The sequence below is a fragment of the Mesoplodon densirostris genome, chromosome 16 (genome assembly GCF_025265405.1).
Source record: "Mesoplodon densirostris isolate mMesDen1 chromosome 16, mMesDen1 primary haplotype, whole genome shotgun sequence".
Taxonomy (NCBI): domain Eukaryota; kingdom Metazoa; phylum Chordata; class Mammalia; order Artiodactyla; family Ziphiidae; genus Mesoplodon; species Mesoplodon densirostris.
The window spans coordinates 70,760,553-70,788,019 of NC_082676.1; the positions used below are offsets into that span (position 1 = coordinate 70,760,553).

Here is a 27,467-nt window from a genome sequence, read left to right on the forward strand (position 1 = left end):
CACAACTACTGAGCCCACGTGCCGCAACTACTGAAGCCTGCGAGCTCTAGAGCCTGTGCTCCGCAACAAGAGAAGCCACTGCAATGAGAAGCTCACGTGCCCCAGCTAGAGAAAGCTCGCGCGCAGCACCGAAGACCCAATGCAGCCAAAAAGTTAATCAAAAAAAAAAATGTAGTGGGCTTCCCTGGTGGCGCAGTGGTTGAGAGTCCACCTGCCGATGCAGGGGACACGGGTTCGTGCCCCGGTCTGGGAAGATCCCACATGCCGCGGAGCGGCTGGGCCCGTGAGCCATGGCCGCTGAGCCTGTGCGTCTGGAGCCTGTGCTCCGCAACAGGAGAGGCCCGCATACCGAAAAAAAAAAATGTAGTTTTAGAATTATTCCGCAATCAAAAAGCATGTAAAACAGTATGAAAATTTGAGCAAACAAGTGTTCTGTATCTACTTTATTAGCATAAGTGATTATTCTTTTTTAAATGAGTTTTTTTTTTTTTTTTTTTGCGGTATGCGGGCCTCTCACTGTTGTGGCCTCCCCCGTTGCGGAGCACAGGCTCCGGACGCGCAGGCTCCGGACGCGCAGGCTCAGCGGCCATGGCTCACGGGCCCAGCCGCTCCGCGGCATATGGGATCCTCCCAGACCGGGGCACGAACCCGTATCCCCTGCATCGGCAGGCGGACTCTCAACCACTTGCGCCACCAGGGAGGCCCAGTGTTTGAGTTTTTGATGTTTAACTATCTTTAAGTTGGTAATAAATCCTGTGAAAGTGGACTTTTTAGAAATAGTTAAATGAAACCGTGTTTGTTAGCATTACTGTTTAACTCAGTTACATTTCACCTGGACATTAAATATAAATTGATTTGGTGATAAACAGGTAGACAGTTACCATAATAATTCAGCATACACTGGCTTTGCCTGGTTTGTAGGTTATGGGAAGCTGGTTGGAAACAGCGGTACTACAAGAACAAATTTGATGTTGATGCAGCTGATGAGAAATTCCGACGTAAAGTTGTGCAGTCTTACGTTGAAGGACTCTGCTGGGTTCTTCGATATTATTACCAGGTACGAAGAGAATATTTTCCTCTAAACCTCTAGTTAGTCATTTTAGGATCATAATTTCTATAATAATGTGTATTATTGAGCTGTATTCTGAGATTAAACCTAGACTTTTCTTTAAGCTTACTATTTAGAAATTCATTACTTTGAATAATATTTGTTTCTAAAGCTCCTTAGGTGTTAATATATAAACAAAGCTATTTTTTTTGTTGTGTCAAAAGATTTCAACACCAGGGAGTATGGTTGAGTATACTTTGTCTTTCAAATGACTAAAGTGTAGTGTTTTTTTAATTGGAATAAAAAAACAAGCGAGGAACTAATAGATAGTCACTAAATGACTGAACAAAGGACAAAGCCTGCAAAATACTAGTAAGAATTTGAAAGGAATTTGAATGATACCATTTCCTCCGTATAAGGTAGTGATGTTACTTGAAGTGCTTTCTAATTGGAGTCATCTGTATCTGACTTAAAGCCTTTGATAATTGGGATGTCAGATTGATGAGAGGTTAGGTAGACATGGGGATTGTAACACAGATAGCTAATATCTGGTTTTGGGCTTGGAGAGTGAAGCAAGTTCAGTTTGGTGTGATCTGAAATTAGTAAGTAGAAAGTAATTTAATGTGCTGAGTATCAACTATAAAATATTTTAATTTCATGTTTTACTCCTACCAAGATTTTAATTCACCAGGCACAGAGTCAAAACATATATTAGAGGACTTCTTTTTTCTATGCGTATAACTTGTTTCCGTTTTGATGGGCATACTTAAATATTTTTATAATAAAGAGAAAGTTTTCCCTGAAAATATAGGGAATAGTAAGATGAAGCTTTTGCCTGTTTTACTCTCAGTCACAGTGATGTCCCTTCCTCACCTGTAGTCTCAGTAAGTGTCAGCTGCAACTGCTCTTCATTTTATTTGATGATGGCAACTCTAGAGTTGAAAGAAATGCCACCAAACACGTTATAAGAATAAAAATCGTCACCAAATTGTGTTTGTGAATATAAAGTTTGGTATTAACTACTGATTATTAAAGGTGTTTTGCAGTATTATTTAAATCAAGGGGCCATTGATACGAAGTAAAAAGTTCAGATTTAATCAGAATAACTTAGGACTCATGGAAAAACTTAATGCATGGAATATAAACTAGAAGTCGTGTTTTATAAATAGAATATATAGGTTAATAGTCAATTTTTATTTGTTTTTTTCTGTGTATATCATTAACATAGATTTTTGGGTTTGCTATTTTTAATGATTCCAGGGTTGTGCGTCCTGGAAGTGGTATTATCCATTCCATTATGCACCGTTTGCTTCAGACTTTGAAGGTATTGCAGATATGGCTTCTGATTTTGAGAAGGGTACGAAACCGGTAAGCTTAACTATTTAGAGCCATAAAATTTACAGAATTTTGGCTTAGATAAAAATTGTGTGTTGTATGTTAAAGTTTTTTTTTTTTTCTTTTTTACAGTTTAAACCACTGGAACAACTTATGGGGGTTTTTCCAGCTGCAAGTGGTAACTTTCTACCTCCATCATGGCGGAAGCTCATGAGTGATCCCGTGAGTCTTTTAGTATTTTGAGTGTGTTGGTAACTGGGTTTTTGTCGTACATTTTACCAACATTAGCCACAATTCGTCTTGCGTCTCATAGTTAAGAGAGCGAAGTGCAGAAAAAAAAGTAAAAGTATTTGAGTTCCGTGTATTTTTCACCACTTTGTTTTTTTTCTGCTTTCCTTGGCCATCAGGACCCAACTTAGTAAAAAAAAAAATCATGTGTGTTTGGGAGAAATTCTTAGAACAGTTTTTTTATTCTCAGCCTACCTGTATATAAGCCATTATTTTTGGCTGTTCCAGCCTGTGCGGTGGCTGCTAGAGCTAAGGCTGGCCCGCTTGAAATCCCCTCCCAGCTGGTTTTGTGGGCGAGGAGTGAGACCCAGCTGGGAGATGGGGTTGTCAGTAAGCTCTTCACTCTACGCTGGGTCCACAGCTGTCGGCTTTAAAATTCCTCTATAATAATGCCTTTTTTTTCATCTTTCAAAATATAATTGTTGGGGCTTCCCTGGTGGCACAGTGGTTAAGAATCCTCCTGCCAATGCAGCGGACATGGGTTTGAGCCCTGGTCTGGGAAGACCCCACATGCCACGGAGCAACGAAGCCCGTGCGCCACAACTACCGAGCCTGCCCTCTAGAGCCTGTGCTCCACAACAAGAGGAGCCACCACAGTGAGAAGACCGTGCACCGCAAAGAAGAGTAGCCCCTGCTCGCCGCAACTAGAGAAAGCCCGTGTGCAGCAACGAAGACCCAACACAGCCAAAAATAAATAAATTTATTTTAAAAAATGTATGTAATAGTTCATTTTGTTTCACTAGACCTGCAATTTAAAGAATACTTTTTTTTTTTTTTTTGTGGTACGCAGGCCTTTCACTGTTGTGGCCTGTCCCATTGCGGCGCACAGGCTCTAGACGCACAGGCTCAGCGGCCATGGCTCACGGGCCCAGCCGCTCCGCGGCATGTGGGATCTTCCTGGACCGGGGCACAAACCCGTGTCCCCTGCATCGGCAGGCAGACTCTCAACCACTGCGCCACCAGGGAAGCCCAAGGAATACCATTTTTAAAAGGAAAGGATGCTCATTTTCTTATCAGGCATGATAACGTGATCAAATGTTATATCAAATTCTTTGTAACAGAAATATGTGACTTCACTTTTTGAATCTTTACTTGTCTTCCTGGTATAGGATTCTAGTATAATTGACTTCTACCCGGAAGACTTTGCTGTTGATTTGAATGGGAAGAAGTATGCATGGCAAGGTAAAATTTAGACATTATTCCTTTTCGTTAAAATAATTTTCTCTTGGTAAAACTGTGCACAAACATGATTTATGGGATGAAAGAATTTCTATATTTTGCCATCCAAACTGGGATTAGCAATGATTGATATTTTAATAGTCACACTATGGTAAACAAATGGGTTGAAATACATTAATCATATTTTTTATCTCCTTTGTGATTAATTAATGGGACTTGGGACTTGCTCCTTTCAGTCGCTGACACCTTGTGAGGTTGCTGAGCAATGTAGAAACATGAGAGTGTCCATGTGGAGATTTACTTACACTCGGTGGAAACTTTTGAAAAATGTATTAGAAATTTAGTTTACATACTTAACATTAATCATGCTTAAAGTTTATTTCTTATTTATCTGTATATTATTTTCTCATTCCATTCTGTTCACAGACTTTGTAGAAAGAATGGCAATAAAAATTAGTACTAAATGTAAGGTGATATTTCCCACTCAAAAAATGTGTGATGACAGTAAAATACAAGAAGGCCTCTTACACAGTAAGCCAATTGTTGTTTCACACCAGAGTCCCTTTCAGCAAATCATTTTAACCTCTTCTTCCACCATATATTTTTCTAGAGTGATAAGCATGTTTGGTAATACCATGCTTTCATTCTTTTTCCCTGATTATTCTCTGGGGCACAGAGACCAGTAAAATAACTCAAGGAGAACTGTGGAGGAAAAGGGGAATAAATAATAATTTTCCAATTGAAATAATTATTTTATGAGATTTTAGAGTTGACTTTTGATTTATGTAGTAACAGGAATTTCCTATTACTTTAACAGTGATAGTGGGAAATGCAACCCGTTGATTGGGGCTGTGCAAGTGTTGTACTCTGTGGGCATATTGTGTTATAGGTAAAAAGATTGGGGTCTTAGGTTGTTTTTGAAATGCTTTGTAGAGGAGTAACATAGAGGGAGAGGAGGCATAGGAGAACAGGAAGTAGTAAAGTAAAAATAAGTAAAGTTATTTATGTAAGTGTTTGTTAAATGAATAAGTAAATATATAAACATGCAGATGACTTGCTGACTATCACTGTAGTATAAATTGTCCAAGGAAAAGTAAGGCAGTGCACATCAGTTAGTTTCTCCACACCCTTGCCAGTATTTATTTTGTTTTTTGATAATAGCCATCTGGATGGGTGTGAAGTGGTATCTCACTGTGGTTTTGATTTTTCATTTCCCTAATGATTAATTATGTTGATCGTTTCTTTTTTCATGTGCTTATTAGCTATTTGTGTATCTTGTTTTGGAAAATTGTCTTTTCAGGTCCTTTGCCCATTTTTGAATTGAGTTTTTGTTGTTTTATTATAGGTGTACTTTATATATTATTAATTTTGATGAAGTCCAGTTTTTGTTGGACTATTTTGTTGTTGTTGCCTTTGCTTTTGGTGTCTAAGAAATCACTGCCAAATCCAGTGCCATGAAGCTTGCTCCCTATATTTTCTTCTAAGAGTTTTATAGTTCTGGCTCTTACATTTAGGACATTCAGCCATTTTGAGTTAATTTTTGTATATGGTGTAATGTAAGGGTCCAACTTCATTCTTTTGCATGTGGATATCCATTTTCCCACCACCGGTTGTTGGAGAGACTGCCCTTTCCCCACTGAGTGGTCTTGGCACCCTTGTTGTTAATCATTTGAGTGCATATGATGGTTTATTTCTGGGCTGTTTATTCCATTGGTCAGAATGTCTGTCTTACGCCAGCACCATACTGTTTTAATTACTGTAGCTTTGTAGTCAGTTTTGAAATCAGGAGATGTGAGTCCTCCAACTTTATTTTTCTTTTTCAAGATTGTTTTGGCTGTCTGGGGTCTCTTAAGATTCCAGATGAATTTTAGCATGGGTTTAAACTCAGATCTTTAATATTTTTATATTTTATATAAATATTTTCATTTATTAGACTGTGTAGCAAGAACATACCTTTCTTGAGGTAAAATTTACTACTGTTAGGAGATGTAGTTTTTTCTCCATACATATCTTTAAATTGTATGGAAAGTAATGATAATTCTTAGTTAAGTTCTTGCCTACGTTGAGTACATCTTAAAATGATAGATGATAAAATGTATCTGGGTATTTTTCCAACATTTATTGACCATGTGTACTTACAATTATTATATATAATAATTTAGCATAGATATTTCGAATGCTATGTATTTTATATATGAACAGAGAATTTAAGTAATTTGATCAGAGTCACACAGTGTCAGAACTAAGATCTGAACCCAGAGAGTCTGACCACTGTGTTTAACTAAATATTACCACCATTTGGGCTGCCTCTGGGCTGTTGAGAGGTTTCAATAAACCAAAGCATGTAGCATAGGAAACAGGTGCTCAGAAAAAAGTAGCTGCTGCTACTGTCATGTTTACTGTCAACTCATTCTCCAGCACCACCACTGTCACACCTGGGCGCAAGGCGTTCCTTCCTCCCTCGGCCAGTAGGGCTCGTTCGTTACTTGTTAACCATATGGCTGTCATGATCACTGCAAGTTGCTGACTGTTTGGAATTAGCTTCTGGAGTTGATATCGTAGGAAAGTCTTTCTGATAATTTGTTTAGATCCTAAATCTAGTAGGTAGAAAAGGAAAGCTAGATAATGTTGTCGTTTTGCATGTTACAACTTTTGTTAAGTGAATGACTAATTACCACTTGAACAACTTTCTAGGTTTTTTCCATCTGAGTGTTTACCAGCTTTTTAGGTCCCATAAAATGCACACTAGAAGTTAGTATTCTCCTTAACTAGGTATTCTCCTTACTTGTAGTACAATTGAAGACGTTTCCTAACTTTGAAAATATGGTAGCTAAATAATTAATGACAACTTTGGAAACCTTTCATTTCTCATTTTAAAGGGAAAAAATCACAAATACAGCAGTTTTGAGTGGCAGTAGTTTCAAAATTACTTAGCTTTATTTAACATTTCTCTTTGCTATTTATCTTAAAATTTTTGTTTGGCCAAAATACTATTTTTACTATATACAGCAGCACTTATTATGCTTCAATAACTTCGTATATATTTCTAGTAATAGATATTGTATTACTGGTGTGTTTCTTTGAAGATTATGCACATGCATCCAGATAAAGCAATGATCTCAATTCTAGCACACGCCAGGGGACAATTTTCAGCCTGAAAATAATCATCTATTCTACCCCCCCCCAAAGTTAATTTAAGCAAACAAGTGTCTAAAAATTTTGTGTGTATAAGTTAATTATTAGGTCTTAAAATATAAAAGAATATTATGCAATTTTAGAGCTGCAAGAGTCATTTCAAGTATTCTAGTTAAACAGAACTTCTGAGTATTTTTGTTGAATGATCTCTGTACAAAAGAAGAAACCAAGGTCCTAAAAAGATGAAAGGATGAACTCAAGCCTTTGGGAGATTGACTGGTTTGCCTGAGGGCATCTAGTAAGGAGGGCGAGAACAGAGAGAGAGGCTGGTGTCTAGGTGGCCACTTGTTCATTTAATTTAAAAATTTTATTATCACAGAGTTAAGATCAAACATGGTTTTCCATATGAGCCATTTTAAGGGTGGGAAATTTGGAATTTTTTCTTCTACATTTGAATTTGGGCTAAAGATTAGAGTTCAGTTCCCAAATGTTTTTATATTAGCAGGGATATTCTACTAGAAATGTTCATTTGGACCAGTTGGAATTTAGGTGACCCTAATAGCTGGGCGGTTGGTGTGTGTTTATGTCCCCAGGTGTGGCTCTTTTGCCGTTCGTGGATGAGCGAAGACTGCGAGCTGCCCTGGAAGAGGTGTACCCGGACCTCACTCCGGAAGAGAGTAAGGCCAACGCCCCACTCAGGCAGCAGTGAGTCTGTGGGGACACAGACTTCACGTTTCCTTATAAAATTAGACCTTTTTTTTTCATTTGTGAATTTTTCACAAAGGGGGCATAAATCATTGATTTTACTTCTTTGTAACAAATGTTAAATTTGTTTCTTAAAATTTATTATTTGTAAATTGAATAGTAATTAAATGAAACTTTTAAGTTATAAGTATTAGATTTCCTCCATCTCCCTTCTTCTCTTCCTCCTCCCCTACCCCCCCAAATAACAATAACTTTGCTTGAAGGTTGAGTCAAAAGCATTTGCTCTCAGAGTGTTAACTTGAAATGTTATTTTTCACAAAAAGTGGGATTTTGTCATTAATACTGACAGTTAAAATATTGGGAAATTGCAAGGCTGGGGTCAATTGGAAAATTTATTTAATACCAGTGTAACAAACGTATAGAAATAATATCTCCATCAACCATCCTTAGGATAATTTTTGTTCTCAGGTGATACAATTTGTGTTTCCTCAGGGAATGTTTATTTCTTATAATTAGAAATTGAGTTCTGTATAAATAAGAAAACTCTGACCCTTATCTTGCAATCCCATAATAATTCAGGTATATTTTAGTAATTTTTTTTGATAGTCATTGTTTTTTTTTTTTTTTGCGGTACGCGGGCCTCTCACTGTTGTGGCCTCTCCCATTGCGGAGCACAAGCTCTGGACGCGCAGGCTCAGCGGCCAGGGCTCACAGGGCCAGCCGCTGCACGGCATGTGGGATCTTCCCGGACCAGGGCACGAACCCGCATCCCCTGCATCGGCAGGTGGACTCTCAACCACTGCGCCACCAGGGAAGCCCCAGTCATTGATTTTTGAAACCTTATCGTCAAAGTTTTTTTTTCTTCTGCAGAGACATGTCACCTATTTAGACCTATTATTGTTAAATTATTTTTCACAAACTTTAAGTTTTTAAAATTTCGATGCATCTTTTAATTTTGTTGTCATAAAAATTGCTCTTGCAGATATAATTGTTTGATCTTTATCCTTTTCCTACTTTCCCCCCAGCTAGAAGAAACAGTCTTGGAGGCGATGTCTTATTTGTGGGGAAACATCACCCACTGAACGACTTCCTTTTAGAGCTGTACAAGACAGGTTCCACAGAGGTACGGTCTCCCTTCCAACATGAAGTGTTTTTAAACAGTATATTTATTTGGTTAATTAATCAGGAATACCTAGTTAATTAATCAGGAATACCTTTTTAAATTTGGTAAAATATAAACATGATTTACCATTTTAAGCATTTTTAAGTGTATAATTCTGTGGCATTAAGACCATCTACAAAGTTGTGCACCTACCACCAACTGTCCGTTTCCAGAACTTCTTTGTCTTCCCAGTCAGAAACTCTGTACCCATTAAACAACATTGAACACTGCCCCTCCATCCTCCCCTCCTCCCAGCCTCTGGTAACCTCTCTTCTTCTTTCTGGCTCTGTGAATTTGTCTAATCTTGATACCTCACTAAGTCGCATCATACAGTAGTATTTGTCCTCTTGTATCTGGCTCACTTCGCTTAGCATAATTTTTCAAGGTTCAGCCATCTTGTGTCAGAATTTCCTTCCTTCTATGGTTGAATAATAGTCCATTGTGTGTATACACTACATTTTGTTTATCCACTCATCTGTTGATGGGAACTTCAGTGGTTTGCACCTTTTAGCTGTTAGGAATGTTACTCCTGTGAACGTTGACGAACAAGCATATGTTTTAGTTCCTGCTTTCCATTCTTTCGGGTGTATAATCAGGGCTGTGTTTTTCCACAGTCAGTGGATGTACCACCTGAACTATGTCATGGGATTCAAGGAAAGTTTTCTTTGGATGAAGAAGCCATTCTTCCAGATCAGTAAGCATTCATTGTATATAATTGAAGCGATTGGGAGGATGTATAGTTAGCATTTTTACTTCGTTGCCTAAATGTTTCATTTTCTAGTAATAATGAGAAAGTAGTGAGAAAACAAAACAACAACAGAATACCCCTGGACTAAAAAAAGACTTAGGGTCAAAGCCCAGCTCTTGGGGCAATCCGCAAGTTCAAAACTATTTTCATAATAATACTAAGGTGTTATGATGCTGTTTGCCTTTCTCACTCTTTTCCTCCCTTGAGTGTATGGTGGAGTCTTCCAGAGGCTAAATGTAGTGTGATATCTCAAGAGATTGAATCAGAAGCGGAGAACAGAATCCAGCTATTGAAATAGATACTAAGCCATGTATTAAAGAAAGTTACAACAGTAACGTTCATCTCATTTGTTTTTGTTTTGCTTTGTAAAATATAGTGTTTTTTTCATTAAAATGTTATATAAATTAATGGTAGGTTTATTACTAAACTGTCTTATTAAGTTTTCAATAATAGGTTTATTAGTATTATCTTTAAATTAGTGTTTAAAAAATGTCTTAGTTTTAATTTTTAATAGGTAAATATTGACAGATACAACCAACATGAACAGAAGTTCTTTGGGGTCCTCAATTGTTAAGAGTGTAAAGGGGCTCTGAGATCAGAGTTTGAGAACTGCTGCTCGAGGGTATATAGATCCAGGAATAGAATTGTGGGTCATAAAATATGTGTATCTTCATCTTTTCTAGATAATATCAGATAATCAGATAATAATATCAGATAATAATTTCCAAAGTGATTACACTGTTTTATAATCTGCATCAGTTTGTGAGAGATCCTATTGCTCTATGTTCTTGTAAACTCTTGGGATTGTCACGACCTTAATTTTTGTCAATTTGGTGGATGCTTGTTGGGATCTTGTGGTTGACAGTTGTATTTCTCTGATTACTAATGAAATTGAATGCCGTATGGTATACCTCTTAACTATTTGGTTTTCCTCATTTATGAAACACCTGTTCTGTTTTTCTGTTAAGTTATCTGTCCCCCCACCTCCCCCTTTTTGGTTTGTAGGTATTCTTTACAAATTTTGATAAAAGCCCTTTGCCCATAATTGTTTTCTGTTAGTGAGAATACAAGCAAGGAAGACAAGGCCCTTTTCTAAAGATATATACAATTATGTTGTTTTGCTGGTGCATTTTAATGATTCCTCAGAAACATAGCAACATCTTGCTTCCACTTATCCAAAAGGTTACCATTCACAAATAGATGGTTCTTCTCTTGTTTCTTTTTAGAATAGTATGTTCTCCTGTTCCCATGTTAAGGGATCTGACACAGAATGCTGCGATCAGGTAAGTTTCCCCAAACTGCTGACATTTGCCCAGAATGCAGCTCTGAACTTGCACATAAGTTTAAGAAGACTGGTTCACCGGGAAATGGTAGCTGTTATTCCAGCAGTGCTTTGAGATTGGAGAGTCCCTGTGTTGCAGACCTCCTAGTAGAGCCTCTTGACTTTAAATTACGTATATTGTTAAGGTTACTGATTTAACAAGCTTGCTTCTCTGCTTTCTGGTTTCCCCTAACAACCTCTAATTCTTCTTGGATTAGAAAAGTGGGAGGTAGAAAGTAGGAGTTTCCAGGAGTAGTTTGCTGTGTATGTGCAAACAGACCTCTTCACCCCAGAAGCCCACACAGCTTCACCGTATTGTAAGGCTGTTTATTACATTTATAGTCGTGGCCCTGCTGAGTTTAAAAACAAAACTGTTAATATACTTTATTTTGGTTAAGATAAGATAGAACGAATTTCTGGGATTTTTTTAATCAACAATTATAAACTTAAGGGGCTAATTTTTGCTATCTGGAAAACTTATACTTCATTTCTTCAATGGTGACAGCATTTTCTACTAAGTATGTAAAATATAATATAGCTATTTAGATAAAAATCAACAAACTTACTACTCACTTATGTAACTGTTGTATACAGTTACTAATCTTTTTTTTTTTTTTTTTTTTTGTGGTACGCGGGCCTCTCACTGCTGTGGCCTCTCCTGTTGCGGAGCACAGGCTCCGGATGCGCAGGCTCAGCAGCCATGGCTCACGGGCCCAGCCGCTCCGCGGCATGTGGGATCTTCTCAGACCGGGGCACGAACCCATGTCCCCTGCATTGGCAGGCGGACTCCCAACCACTGCACCACCAGGGAAGCCCTGTAGTTACTAATCTTGATAGCAGGGTTTATGTTTTTGTTCAGTCTTTAGATGAGAGTAGGGCAAATGTTCTAGTAATTCAAGGATTTTGTAAAAGCTGTTCCTGAATACTCCTTTCTCACACATTATTCTTCCTCTCATTCTCAGGGAATATTTTGGATTTTACTTAGATTTCTCGTTGTGACGTATAAGCATGTTTACTTTCCTGTCTTTCATGGATTTAGATAGCAACTGCCATTCTAGAAAGGCTTTTACTTAAAGAAAACCATTGTGAATTTGGAAAATCTTCCCAAATTAGTTGCCTTTATTTATCTCTACCCACAATTTTTGTTTATCTTTGCACATAATTTATCCTGGCTCTTTGTCTGTGGGCTCTTTTGTTAAGGGTGGGATTCAGAACCATAAGCCAAGCTGCTGTGCCCACCACAGACAGTCTGGCTGCGGCAGAGCCAGTGTGGACTCTGCGTATTAACTCCTGGGGTCTTTGCCTCCCAGCCGAGCTTCAGGCCAGTTACTCCCACCTGTCCTCTCTGTTTGCTGTGCTCCTCAGTTTCTCAGCATGTTCTCAAGGGCCTTCCTTCACAGCCCTCTAGAAATAGTTAATTCTTCTTAAATATCTAATTAGGATAGAGACTTGCCCAAGGGAAGAGTTACAAACTTGACAGATCCTGGAGTTTTTGTTTGTATGATGATATGGTAGTGGTGATTTCTGAGCCTGAAATGGCCTTTGGTGTTGTTTGGTATCCACTATTTTCACAAGATTTATTAATTTATAAAAGAAATCTCAGATTCAGCTGTATATTCAGGTATGTATTGAATATAACTTCATAATAAAATTGACTTAATTGAGTTGATTTCCTAGAGATTCATGAAAGACCGAAGTGTTAACTCTTACCGTATGAGGTGATTTTCAGTGTTTTCTCTGAGGGGTCATGTTGAGGCTGAGATGCAGTTTACTGTAGTTTTGTGTGTGTTTGTTTCAGGGTTTCTTGTGTATCCCAGTGGTTTTTTTTTTTTTGCTTTATAAAAAAAAATCTGAAAAGGTAGCCTCCATAGTCAGCTGCCAGTTCTGTTTTGACCCTTGATATTTTCCCCCTTCTCTGTTTGCATGCATCTGGTATTGCGTTCCATGTTTGAGACGTTTCCTCACACTGACTTTAGGTAGATTCTTCGCATCGTGTTAGGTCTTACCTGTAGTATTGAGAAAGTATATTTGAGAAGTTATTGAAGTGTCTTAAATTCATAGAAGGGTTCTTAGAGAATACAACCAGCTGTTACCTAGGATTTTTTTTTCCAGTTCTGATTCCATAAACCGTTCAACATAGTAGTAGTTTAACTTTGAACAGAACTGAGCTATCTCGCTGAATTTTCCTCATTCTGCTGTTTGTCCACCATTGTAATTTGCTTAGCATAGTATTTTAGAATAATTCTTTGTCAAATTTAAATATATAAAACCTGTATATGATTTTTAAATTACAAAAAAGTTATCTTCCTGGTGTAGCAGCACAATTTTCTATCCATCTGGGGGAGTGGATGCACGCACACCCCCTTGGTCTCACCTCGGACTCTGTGTCCACAGTGGCTGCTTTGTTCTGCGCCCCTCACACGCCTCCTTGCCCATCTCTCCATTCTGTCCCTCGACCTCCTGTTCCCCCAGATGCCCAGACTTAGGAGCTTTGGCTTCTCACTTTACCCGACTCCATGTACCTACAGCACTGCTCTGGAATATTTTTTTCTTCCCAGTTATTTTTCATATCTGGCTTTTCCCAGTGAGCCTGTTCTGTACTCTCTCCTGGATTACCGTAGTGCTCTCCCAGCTGATTTTTTTTTTTAATGCCACCTTCCTTCCCACTGAATCTGTTGTCTCATCTTTCTTAAAGACTGCCACCCCTCGGCGATCTTTGGTTCCTGCCATAATTTGGTGGAGCCCTGCTCTGTGCCTGAGTCCCCACAGCTCCACAGGGACGCCTCCTCCTTGCTCTCCAGGCTGGTCCCTTCCATGTCCTGCTCATCTCTGTGCCTGCCTCCCAGTGCTTGGAATGCTCTTCCCTTTGCCTACCCTTCATTGCTTTTCTTCCCTTCTCAAAGGTAATCTGGATTTATGTAATCTTCAGAGATGTTTTCATTAGTAGCATTGTCAGATTTCTCTTTTTCTCTCATGGCACCTGGCATCCTTCTAAACCCATGTAAAAGCTTGGCTGTTCATAGTGTTGGAACCCGTGTTTGCCAGAGTCTTCTAAGAGCCCAGACTTACTTCTTCAGAGGACTGCTTCTCAAATGTTCTGTGTTCACTTTTGGATGGATCAGGCAAGGGATAGAATGTTTTCTGTCTTCAAGGAGATGTTTTTAAAATGTGGATGTACGTGAAGATAGATTTTTAATGTAATGACCATTACTGCCGTGTTTGTAAGACTCATGGTTGGCAAGCAGGTAACTTGAGATCCAAAACCTGAAGAAGTGGAGGACACGGAATCAGTAACAGACTTGATGGTTGGGAACACTTGGGAGGGTTTAACTTTCACTGCCTGTAATACTTCATAGGACACAACTGGTTAACCTCTTCTGATAGGATGTCAGAAAAGACATTGTGAAGTCCTCTAAACTCTTTAAGTGCTTTAAAATGTCAAGTATATGAATCGTGAACAGTTTGCAGTGGTTTGCTGATTGAGCATTAATTATGGAATGTATCAGGGAAAGGTAAAAATGAAAAGGTTTCTGGAGTTTTCTGCTTTCTTTGTGATGTGTCCTAGCACTGTCAAACAATAGTAGTACTTAAATAGCGTTTCTAAGATAATTCTTAAAGTGAATGGAATTGGAAAAGGTGTTGTGCATTCTGTTTTTTTGCTATTGAGACTTTGCTGCAAAGTGTCTAAAGTGCTACTTGTGATAAAAATAAAAGCACTGTTCAGTTTCCTTACTTTACAACTATGCTTAGGTTTAAAATTTTTTATTTATATTGTCCTTAGTGTGTTTATGAAGACAATTAAGTGATTAAAATAATAGGGAGGTTACCTACCAAGGAGGGGATCTACTGTACAAGCCCTCGTCGGAGCTGGTCTGGAGGGTAGGAGCTTATGCTGGCTGAGTCGGCGCTGTTCCCTCAAGGGAGTGGTTAAACGCCCTCCCCTGTTCACCAGTTCGATGAAACAATATGAATCTACGCACCGTTCTCTGACCTTAGCCGGGCAGCCTGTTGGGTCCAGAGGTTGTTCTGTTAACTCGTCTCCTCCCTGAGGGTGCTTCTGACTTTATCTCCATGTTACTGCTTTCCCTCCCCAGTAAACTCTCCACAATTAATGCCTCTTGTTTCTAATGGTGGGAATTTCTCAGAGTAATCTATATTTTTTCCCCATTATTTTTATTTATATATTTTTGTATAATGGAATTATTTCCATTATTTTTAATGCTCTACCTATAAAGATTTGAATTACGTTAACCTGAAAAAAAACAAAGGCACTTTGAAAGTTTGGATCCAAATAAAAAGATACCCTTTGGGCCTTTGTCTAATGGGTTCCTGCTTAAGTCTGTTTTACTTTTAGGAAGTTTAAGTTGTGGCTGATGTTATCACATTGGAAAAAAGTACAGTAGAGTTGTGCTTTAGCTTCTGTTGTTACTTTAATTTCTAGAAGCATAATAGTTCTTAGTATATATTTTGGGGAACAAATTTTAAAATACAAAAAATCTCACAACCAGTAAAAGCTTAACTCTTTCTAGGAGAGAATAAGTCTTCAAATTGTTCTCAAAGTTCCAAGGAAGAATGCTTTAATCTTTCAGATCATAAGTAGTGTCCCTTGTCCCTTCAGTGGGGGACCGCCAAACTTATTTTTAAATGCTCCTTTTCTGTCTCCCAATGGCTTGAACCATATTAAGTATAAGATCACTCTGTTGAGTGCAGTTCTGAGGGGAAGTGGGAGAGATCATGGAGATTGTTTTCTTATTAGCTTGGAAATTTTTTCCCTTTCAGAGCATGAACATGAATAATGGAATTTTAAAAACAGTTTTATTGAGGAATAAGTGACATATAATAAACTGCACATATTTGATGAATAAATGGATTTGTTTTCTCAAACATTAGCTTCAGCTCTCTTATTAAACCTCTTGTAACTGTTGTCTTTCGAGAGAGATTATCCCTATGACCTGGGATTCAGAGTTCTCCCTGGGAGCTTGTTACTTGGCTGTTTCTTTCACTTTAGTTTCAGCTCTTTCTGTGCGTGCCTTGCAGGTGTTCCCCTAGAGCCCTCACCTAAGCATGATCTTCCTTCCAGCTCCAGCCCTGCCATTTCTTTAGCTCGCCCAGCATTCCCTAGGCTAGGACTGTGACCTCCTTTTGGTTCTCGCCCCATCTTTCTAATGCAGTGTGGCCGGGTGGTTCTTTCTGAATTGCATCTTGGATTGCTTTTAACTCTCTGACAACTTGAAGTGGCCTTACGTTGTGGTCAGAACAAGCCCTTCATGACAACATTCCAGTTCAACCAGGCTGTCTTACTGCCCAGTTCTGTTCACATACTTTTTCATTCCAGTCCAGCCCTTCTCAACCGGGGTCCCACCTGAGAATTAAGTCTTGAGAACTTAAAGCATTTACTGCATGTAATGAACCAGTTTGTATCCTGTGCCTTTAGAATGGCACTGGTTATGTATCTTCCTTGGGAGAACTGAGAATGTATGTAGTCACTGAAATCATTTTTTGTAGGGCTTGTTACTTCTCTCCCAGATCCCCATGGAGAAGGCTGCTACAATTAAACGGAGCTTTCCCCTTTCCATGTCTGTTCCATCCTGCAGCCAGTCCTGTCCCACCTTCAACCATAGCCTGTTGGGTGCTGTTTTCCTTGGTCCCAGGTGAAAGGCCCCCCTCCCCCATACATACATGCATTTAGCCCACACTCACAAGGGCGTGTATGTGGAAGGCATGTGCACTCACATGCTTTGATTCAGCGTCTTTCCTGTGCCTGTTGTTGCCTTTTCCACTTTCTTCCTTATTAAACTGTTATTAAACCTTTTCTATCTATTTCCCCTATTAGAAGGGGAGGCAGGCTCCGTGCTTGGTCAGTGCCTGTGCCCCTGCTCCCACCTTGAGACCGTGTATGCAGTGGGCACTCTGAAAATTTGTTTGGTAAACTGCCGAAAAGGCCTGCTGACACTAAGAGAACTATTTTGAGATACTTCAGTTGCAAGTCTTGCTTTATCACCAGATTTCTCTCTCTTCTTTTTTTTTTTGGCCACGCCACATGGCTTGTGAGATCTTTGTTCCCCGACCAGGGATTGAACCTGTGCCCACTGCAGTAGAAGCTTGGAGTCCTAACCACTGGACCGCCAGTGAAGTCCCCAGTTTTCTCTCTTTACTATGTATCTGCAAAGCCCTAACAGACCCAGATACCTATCTCTTTCTCTCTCACCCTCTTAAACCTTTCATACTGCCTGTCGTGCCTGGCCCTGCCCTAAGCCAACTGGAATAGAGAACATCTGAGTTAAAGACAGTTGCGGTGAAGAGTGAGTTTGTAAGAGGAACAGATTGAATAAATGAAGTGTTGTTCAGCTGTTCTTGAGCTTATAGCATCTTTATTATAAATGAAACTATTTTTGTGTACTTAAAATATACAGTTAAATCCTACTGCAACAAAATTTCTCTATAACAGATGGGCCCTAATTATTTTAAGTGGCAGTATTTGAAGAGGAAAAAAAAGTTAGCTATCTAAAATGTCAACCAGTTCAATAAAACCTTTTTTCACTGATTGCAACTGTAATTTGTAATCTTTGGCGGATCTTTGGAGAATATAAAAAAGCACAAAGAAGGAAAGGAAATGGTTGAGTGTACAAATAACCTTTTGGTGAATGTGTGTCTAGTCTGTTGCATGTGTACTTTTCCCATGTCATTAAGTATTTTGTTACTACATTTTTAAAAATATCAATTGAGGATACCATTTTTAGAAAGAACCATAGTTTCTTTAACCAGTCCACTATTGTCCATACACTTAGGTTTTACAGTTTTTCAACATTATGAATACTGATGTCATGAGCATCCTTAAGTATAAACCAGGCGCGTATCCAGAGTCCTAGAAGAGACATTGCTGTGTCAGAAGGAAGACTTGTGTACTTAGGGAGGGGCGTGCACACACACACGCACACCCCCCACCAGAAAGGCAGTTTGGCCCAGCTTGATTAGTCTGAATGTACAGCCTTTGTGTAGTGTTCAAATGGTGACTGTTACATTATCACAGAAACACACATTAGTAGAGCAGGATACAGGCTTCCAACTGGGAGGTTTTGTGTTTTTCCCCCTATGGATTATTTGTGTTCTTTTTTTTTTTTTTTTTTTTTTTTGATTTTGCAGATGTTTCTGTTGTTGTTTGCATCTTTCTTGTAACATCTCCTCTACGATGCCAGAGGGGAGGGTCTTTGCCATGGACTGAACAAAATGAAAGGTGTTTTTTATTTTTGGTTGTTGCAAACCTCTTGGACCTGTCTCTGATATTATACTGGAATTTCTCAAGAGTTGGGCAGGCAATGTCTGTTCTTTCTCTGTGATCACTCACAATTAGCTTGAACATGACTCTTGCACAGAAAGTTACACGAGGGCCATCCTGGAAATTAGTGGCAGTTTGGTGAGGAAAATGTTTAGCCATTTGGCAATTTGGCAAAATCTAGTGACTAAGATCATTTTTGGAGAACACTTTTGAATTTTACTTATTCTGTTTACAGGTCAAAAGTACCTAGTTCCCTGGTGGCCTAGTGGTTACGATTCCAGGCTTCCACTGCCAGGGCCCAGGTTCAATCCCTGGTGGGGGAACTGAGATCCTGCAAGCCACGCAGTGTGGCCAAAAAAAAAACTTAAAAAAATTAAATAAATAAAATAAAGGTGAAAAGTACCTGAGTTTACATGATAGTAGTTAAGCGAGGCTAATCCAGTATAATCATTAAATTGTGTATTGTTCTCTTCTAGTATTAATTTTAAAGACCCACAGTTTGCTGAAGATTACATTTTTAAAGCCATAATGCTTCCGGGAGCAAGGTAAGCAACAATGCATTTATAAAACTCTCTAGGTTTATTTTGTATAAACGAAGTTCATCCCTATAACTAAATTTTGTGTTTTCAAATGGTTAGAAAACCTGCACCGGTACTGAAACCTGGCGACTGGGAGAAATCCAGCAATGGGCGGCAGTGGAAGCCCCAGCTCGGCTTTAACCGGGACCGGCGGCCCGTCCACCTGGATCCAGCAGCCTTCAGGGCTTTGGGGTGAGTGGTAGGTTTTTCTGTGTGTGTATTTTGCTTTTTCTGGGTCTTCCACAAAGCATTAAGTCAGCATTTATGCCACAAATATTTAAGACCATTAAATACAACTATTTTGCAGATATTTTAATGACTTTGATACTTTTCTGCTTTTCTTCATTTTTTAAAGTTCACTTCTGTTTCTTTGGTCTATATATTGCTTTATGTGTTGCTTGAGAATTCCATTATTTTCTCTTAAGAGATTTTGCTGTCTAGAAGACCGTTATTTCCAAAGAATAAAACGTGCTCTTTACCCTCAAGAAAGTTCTGGCCGAGTTCATGTCCGGGTATCCCCAGTACCTCTGAGCAGAGCCATCACCTCCGGGGCCTGTACCCAAGCACTGAAGTCTCCGTGCTGCGTTAATGTGTTTCCTGGCCTGTTAGTCAGGTCGAGTGTCTTTTAAGGTGTCTGCTGGCCATTTGTATCTCCTCTGCTGTGAATTTCTGATTTTTATCCTTTGCCCTTATTAGCTATCAAATTGTCTTTTTCCTAGTTATGGAGACAACCGTATATAAAAGAGGGAGCTTTGAAACAGTAACACGTAAAGCTGGGATAAAAAGAGCAATGTGCTGGGGTAAATATTAATGAGTTATCATCTATGAATTAATGATGATAACTCATAAATAGATATTTCCAATTCATAGGAAAACCTTAAGATTCAAAATGGGACTTAGGCAGTAGGTTACCATCAGCAGCGTGTACTTTATACAGTGGCTAGTAAGGGACAGTGGGATCATGGACTTTGGATCCTAAACGTCTGGATCAGATGCCTTGTCTACCACTTGGTATGTTTGTTCACGTTACTGAACCGCCCTGTGCCTCCGTTTCCTACGTGTAAAATGGGAATCATAATCACACCTACTTAACTCATGAAGTTGTTGTGGGGATTAACTGCTTAGGATAGTTTGTATTGTGGTTGTTTGGTCATCTTCATTCTTAATAGTAAAAGAAATGCAAATCTAAAATATTCTTAAAAGATTTCTTTTTTGCATTATTTCAGCCATTTTGGAAAGCAACATAGAAATACCTCTAAATAGAGTTTTAAGTTCTGAAGGTACTCTGAACTTTTGATCCAGATTCCTGCTTATTGGAATTTATCCTGAGAAGATATTTTAGAGGAGCCTAGTTATATGCCCAGATCTCTCTAGGCATTGTTGTCTATACTACTGGTACTAAATGGTGGACTGGTTTAGTAAAATATGAGATATCAACATGTAAATATTCTATAGGTATAGATGTTAACACCTAGGAAGACTATGAAAGATACAGGGAAATGTTTGATATATCAATAGTAAACTGAAAATAGTAAGATATAGAGTAGTAATATATACAGTTGACCCTTGAACATCTCTGGGGTTAGGGGCACGGACCCTCTGAGCAGTCGACAATCCTCAACCGTGGATTGTATAGGACTCTAGTATTTACTGTTGAAAACAATCCACCTATGAGTCGACCTGTGCAGTTCAAACCCACGTTGTTCAAGGGTCAACTGCATAGTGATAGCAACAGCATGGGTCTTTGAGGGCAAAACTAAATATAATGCAAAAAAAGAGAAATAGACTCAAATTATTTTTTGCATAAAGTAATTAATAAATATTTACATGAATATTAAAAATCTTTGGTGTGCTAAGTGAATATTTGCTGTCACCATTATCAGGTACTGTTTTGAACTTTGTCCACTATAAATCTTTTAAATTTGCATTGTCTTAATCAGATCTAGTAGTAAAAAAATGGCTGCCAACATTTATTTATTATGTGTTGGATATATGTCTATATAACTGTTTTGCTGGCTGGGGGGTCCTTTTATAGCCATGTTATGCCCAGAGGCTCTGGAACTGGCGTTTACAGCAGTGCTGCACCACCACCTGCGACTTACCAGGGAAACTTGTACCGGCCACTGTTGAGAGGACAAGCCCAGATTCCAAAGCTTATGTCAAGTAAGTTTTCAGTAATGGATTATTTTACCTGCTAAATTAAGTACTGCAACAAAGGGTGGCTTCTGATCTTCATTGCTAAAAAGATTTATTATGTCAGTGCAGACATAGTGGACTTAAAAACATAATGTTTAGAAGAATTATAAGAGAATACTTCATACAGACTTTCAGATATTTTTATCTTATCTGTATATAGTTAATTGAATAATATGAATTGGATTTCTTATTTTCATTTCTAAATCTGCTTCTGGGTGAACATATGCAGAAAAAGGTATGCGAAACAAGCTCCTGTTTATTCCATTAATACAGGTAATGGGGCAATTAAATCAGGTGCAGTAGACATGGAATTGAAATTACTTGAAAGACAACAGTATCTGTTTCTTAATTCAAATTGTATCTTAGTAACTGCCTAACATAAAGACAGGCTTTGCTTTAGGTAGAAATATGCCTTTAACCTTGTGGTTCTGTGAAGACTGTGGCCTTTCCTTGACCCCTTATAACTTGTTTTGTGGGCAGAAGTGAATCAGAAATGGTAACTGTGAAAGTGATTGTATGGCATTTGGATTGCAGTGGAAATGGGGGGAAATAGTTGAGTGTTGGGCTTCGGATTTTGTATTAATTTTAAACTGTATCCCCATTAACTGTTGTGTCTGAGCTCTGTGGCCGGGCTCATTTTCAGGGAAGTGTAGGTCATGTGCCAAGTTCTCAGAGCCACTTTCTTTGTGAAGCCTGTGCTTCTGCATTCTGGGTTGTCTGGTTGCTGCCCCACCAGTCAGCCCCTGCGTGGGGAGGAGGGAGACAATGCGGCAAGATGCTAACATTTGTTAAATCCAAGTGTCGTAGCATTTAAGTTTTTTTCTGAATGTCTCAAATAGTTGATAAAAATTAAGTTTAGAAAAAACAGGAAGGGCTACTCTATTGCAGAGAACCCTTAGAACTCCTTTTAAACCAAAGTTACACCTGTCAAAGAAAGAACCAGATTAAAGTGAGGATTGTTGGGAAATATTTGTGCTTTGTACTTAGTATTGTTTTCATGCTGATTTAGTTACAAAACCATTTTTAACCTGAAGCCCTGTAAGAAAGGAGTTCTGATGGTCTCCTTCTCTCAGGGTCCTGTTTTCACTGTGTTCTGTCTGTCTGTCTGTCTGTGTGTCTGTCTGTGTGGCTTAATGACACTGAATGGCACATTGTTAGACTCCACCATGAAATCTGTGGACTTCAGCGGTTTTATTCTATCTAGTGAAGGAAGCACAGAAGGGGCACAGGGTTTAATGGGCTTCTTGGAGATCTGCTTGGTACAGTAGTTCCCTCAGCTGCTTTCCCCCGAAAATTTAGCAAATAGCATTTCTGAGTATTTTCCATTTGTAATGCATGCGGAATATGTATCAACATGTACCACATACAACAGAAAAGTCTAATCACTTTGTAGGAGTTATCTGTGCCCTGAGATCTCACCAGTGAGCTGTGAGAGCATCTCCAGCTAATTGTTGAAGCCAGCTGTTTACTCACACGTTCTTTATCAGTTCCTTTTTCCTTGTGGCTCTTTGCCATTTATTTCTATCTCTACTGGTATCACAGCTTCCAAATACAGGGATAAAATGAGATGCAAGTGCTAGAACCAGGTATAATCTCTGTGGCTTAGTTTAGCCAGTACTTCTCAAGAGCATGGTTGTGGGGAATTTCTGAGGTTGTTGCATTGAGTAGACTTTCCGAGGTGTGGCAAGAGGTTTGAGGAGCAGAGGTGAAAGCACACGTGCTCTGTGTTGTGTCTTCCTTCCACCTCCTGTTTCCTGAGGCCCAGTTGCTGGCCTGTTGCCACCATAGTTTACCCAGATGCACCTGAACATCTTACTTACAACTTTGAAGTCTTTTTTTCCCCACTGACTTAAATTGACTTATTATTTTTAATTTGTGAAGTGTATCAATACATTATGGGTTTGACGTGCTTGCTGTATTTTTTCAAATATACATCAAAATGAATACAATCACGAAGAGAACAAGCTTGTTCATGGACCCCCAGAAAATCATCTTCTGTACCACCTGTGATATGTACCACACTTTGGGAAATATTGCCTAGATCCGTGGTGCTTAATCAGGGAATCATAGACCCTATGAGAATCTGTAAAAGTCATGGAGTCCCTTCCCAGAAAATCACTCAATGCGGGATTCATATAAATCCAAGTACTGCATCCGAGGTCCCCTTCCACCCTGCAGGATCCTGCCCCAACAGTAAGAGAAAGAAGTCAGAAAGTTCTTTTATTTATCAAGGTCATACTAGAGGTAAAGAATTTCATACCCTTTGGGGCCTGCAATTCTAGAGTTCTTAGTTTGCCTTTTTTGGAAACAGACGACTCTTGTCAGCATCTGGGCATTTTATTTAAAATAGTGGGGTCCCCTCTTCCCTTTTATTACTTTGACTAACTGGTTATTTGCTGTTTTATAACACTTAATTAGATAAAATTTGTTTATACTTACAAAGAAGCTTTGATTAGAAACTTTGATTAGAATCTGTTCCACTTAGAATCTCTTTAATTACATCATTAAAAAATAGGAAATATGCTTTGTAAAGTAGGGATTCACTTTGAGCAAGAAACAAGTGGCCCTCTCTGCCTGGTGACTTGTAAACATTGAGTCACCTGAGGATCAGTGCTGGGACTCTCATTGTATTTAGCATATCTTTTCAAAGGGGTTGGGGATGGGAGGAGTGAAAAAGTTTATGGAAAAAAACCAACCAGGATGCGATATTTAAATTGAGCCAACAAGGGGGAATTTGGAATACTCCAGGCTGAGAGAAAATAATGAGCTTGAAGTACATTGCAAGTAGTCAGGTGGTATTAAGCTTAGAATATAAAATTAGTCAGAGAGTATGCATTGGAACTGATTATGAAGGTAGGGAGGCTGATCTGTTTTTTTTTAGCTGATGTTTTAAATGTATGTTACTGTAATACACATTAGTTAAATAAAATATGGTGCATAATAGTAAAACATATTTTAAAAACCAATAAATCCATGATCCTGAAATAAGCAGTGTTTCTTCTGTTAATTCTTCATATATGCAGTTTTTGAAAATTAGGTTATTATACATGTGTTTTCACATATACTTTTTATTAAAATGTAACATACATAAAGTGCCAAATCATAAATGTAGTTTAATTTTTTTTTTTTTTTTTTTTTTGCGGTACGCAGGCCTCTCACTTTATTTATGAAATAATCACAGTCATGTAACCGCCACTCAGATCAAGAAACAGAAAGTTGGGACTTCCCTGGTGGCGCAGTGGTTAAGACTCCGCGCTCCCAATGCAGGGGACCTGGGTTCGATCCGTGGTCCGGGAACTAGATCCCACATGCATGCCTCAACTAAGAGTTTGCATGCCACAACCGGGGAGTGGGCGAGCTCCAACTAAGGAGCCCGCTTGCCTCAACTAGGGAGCCTGCCTGCCGCAACTAAGACCCAATGCAACCAAATAAATAAATTAATTAAAAAGTTACTGGTGCCCAAGAAGCCCCCCATTGTGTCCTCCCCCAGGCACTGCCCTTGCCCATTAAAGGCAACCTGTCGTCCATAGATTAGCTTTGTCTTTTTTTTTTTAACATAGTATCTAACAGTCTCTTAACACCATTACCCTTTTTAAATTTGCCCTTTTTAGTTGGATGTTTTGCTTCTGAGATTTATCCACCTGTCGCTGTAGCGCGAGTTCATTTGTTCTCATTGCTTCCTGTGTCCCATTATGTGACTGACCATCATTTATCTGTCCAGTTGGGATAGTGTGGAGTTGGTCCCCAGCTTGGGGGTGCTTGGAACGGACCGCTGTGAAGCTCTCACGTCCTTGGTGGGTCCGTTCCCAGAACTGCAGGGTCAGGGCTATATGCACGGTCAGCTCTCGTGAGAAGTGCCAGACGCAGCCTGGTTTACATCCCCGCAGCAGTGTGGGGAAGGTCCAGCTGCTCCCTGCTCTAACCAGCCCCTGGTGTTGTCAGCCTGTTTGCTTTTAGCCACTCTGTTGGACGGGTAGTGGAAGCTCACTCACGTTGAATTAGCCTCTTCTTGGTGACTTGGAGCAATTTTTCATGTTTATTGACTGCTTGGATTATCTTTTTTGGTGATGTGCTTGTTTGGGTCTTTTGTCCATTTTTCTACAGGGTTGTCTACCTTTTTCTTTTTACTTTGTAGGAGCTCTTTTATAGTCCAGTTATGAGTTTGTTTGGGGTTTTTCGTATTGGAAGTATCTTTTTCCACTTGAAAACTTGCCTTTTCCTTTTAGCGTCATCTGATGAGCCAGCATTTGGGGGAAAGTGGGTGAGGCGCATGTGGGAACTCCTTGTGCTCTTGTAGCTTTTCTCTGGGTCTTGAATCACGATAAAAAATCGAGGACAAAAGAAATTCATAGATATTTCGTGTATTTTGATGTTTTTGTAAGTAATATCTTTTAAATGTCATTTTCCAGTTGCTTGCTTGTATATATAAAGAGTTGATTTTTGAATATTGACTTTATCCAACAACTGCACTAAAATTCGTGTATTCTGAAAGTTTGTCTGTATGTTCTTTTGGATTTTTTCCCCACTCAGTCATGTCATCTGTGAGTTGTGACAGTTCTATATATTCATTTTCTAATCTTGATGTCTTTTGGTCTTTTTGTTTTATTGCACTGCCTGGGACCTCTAGTGTGAGTCAGTGTAAGTGGTGATGGTGGGCATCCTTGTTTCATTCCCAGTCTTAAGGGGAAAACTTGTAATATTTCACCATTAAATATGATATTTGCTATAGTTTTTTCACTTATAGAAGGAGTCTCCTTCTATTCCTTGTTTCTAGTGGGTATTGAATTTTATCAAATGCTTTTCCTCCATTTCTTGAGATGGTAATGTTTGTTTGTTTTTTTCCTTCTGTTACATGGTGAATGTACACAGATTGATTTTTGACTGTTAAACTAACCTGGCATTACTGGAATAAGCCTAATTGTAATATATCAATTTTTTTGTGTGTGTGTGTCAGTATAGTGTGGGTTATTTTTTCATCTCTGTGTTACGAAAGATTAGTTTATAGCTTTCTTCACATGTCTGGCCTCATAAAACAAGTTAGAAAGTGTTTCCTACATTTTTGTTCTCTAGTAAGGGTTACTGTGAGATTGTTGTCGTGTCTTAATCCTTAGACTCATACAAACCACTGAATTCTTCTATCTCTTTTTTGGCAAGAGTTTTTAAAAACGATTTAAAGCAAAAAAGTGTGGAGTTACATCTCGTTTCTAGAACCACATCTTGCTTGTGGAAAGACTTGGTGGTGGTTCTGTTTAGGGGGAGATGTTGAAAGTCTGGACTGATCTGTGGCAAAGTGGATTCCAAGTGGAGAAGGTGGGAATGGAGGCACTAAAGGGTTGAACGTGCGAAGTGCGGGAGAGAGAAGATTCCAGATGAGGCTTCTTGTGCACTGAGGGCACCTGGGGGACTAGAGAGTTTGGAAGCACAGGAGGATGGAGGAAGATGGAAGAACATGATAGTTCTGATTTGTGTGGAGGTTGAAATGCCTGAAGACATTGATGCCATCTGCCTGGAGGTAGCGATAAGGATCTGATACCTGCTCAGGAGAGAGGAAATTGGGAATCATATCCGTATAAGCCAGAAGTGTGAAAGTTTAAGCAGGATTGGGATAGGTTAAAGATTTCTAATTGCTCTTGGTTATACGAGAACCTAGAAAAGCCTGGGGTTGTGACATTGGACTTCCTAGAAGGCAACCATGTCATTTCACACAGTATTCCCTGATACCTTTGTAAGAGATGTGTTGGAGAAATGATCGGCCTAATCTAGAATAGTTGTTGCATGGTAGTAAACTGGTCACAGTTGTATGATAAGCACAGACAAATGCTGCCAACTGTCAAGAAAGGAAATTCCATGTTCTGGGATATTTTCCCCAATACTCTTTACATGTGGCTCAACATAAGATTTGGTTTTTCTTTTCTTTTTTCTTTTTTTTTTAGTTTACTGTCATTAATATTTTTCTGGCATATTTATTTCATGGTCTCTTGTGACCTCTAGATTTCATATTTATGCAGACAGACCTAATCCTTTTGTATATGGCAACCAGTCCATCCATCCATCCGTTGATCCATCTGTCTTCCATTCATCTCTCTCTCTGTGTATTTTCTGTTCTAATTTGTATCTGATCCCTTTCATTTACATTTATATTTACATATCTTTTTTGAATACAAAGTGTTTTAAGGTAGTATTACTCTTTTAAGAAGAGCAGTGATTCCGGGGCGGGGGGTTGTGGTGGGATGAATTGGGAGATTGGGATTGACATATATACACTAATATGTATAAAATAGATAACTAATAAGAACCTGTTTTATTAAAAAAATAAAATGAAATTCAAAAAAATTAAAAAAATTAAAATGGATACAAATGAACTAACTTACAAAACAGAAAAAAAGTAATGATGGACTTTCAAAAAAATGTCAGATGTCAAAAAGAATTATTTTCTAATGTTAAACTGTTTCCACATTCAATTACTAATAAAGTGAATGTAAAAATGGTATTAAAA

General features: G+C 38.8%; 1 protein-coding gene across 1 annotated transcript in view; it reads left to right on the plus strand.

Moving 5' to 3' along the window:
- XRN2 (5'-3' exoribonuclease 2) overlaps positions 1 to 27,467 on the plus strand; it is a 77,398-nt gene that overhangs the window by 37,918 nt on the left and 12,013 nt on the right. Inside the window, exons 17-27 of the mRNA XM_060078157.1 lie at positions 922 to 1,057; positions 2,309 to 2,416; positions 2,516 to 2,605; positions 3,781 to 3,853; positions 7,579 to 7,662; positions 8,716 to 8,813; positions 9,467 to 9,546; positions 10,827 to 10,883; positions 18,674 to 18,742; positions 18,836 to 18,967; positions 20,811 to 20,938. Coding sequence (XP_059934140.1) covers positions 922 to 1,057; positions 2,309 to 2,416; positions 2,516 to 2,605; positions 3,781 to 3,853; positions 7,579 to 7,662; positions 8,716 to 8,813; positions 9,467 to 9,546; positions 10,827 to 10,883; positions 18,674 to 18,742; positions 18,836 to 18,967; positions 20,811 to 20,938 — 1,055 coding nt within the window. The remainder of the gene's footprint in view (positions 1 to 921; positions 1,058 to 2,308; positions 2,417 to 2,515; positions 2,606 to 3,780; positions 3,854 to 7,578; positions 7,663 to 8,715; positions 8,814 to 9,466; positions 9,547 to 10,826; positions 10,884 to 18,673; positions 18,743 to 18,835; positions 18,968 to 20,810; positions 20,939 to 27,467) is intronic.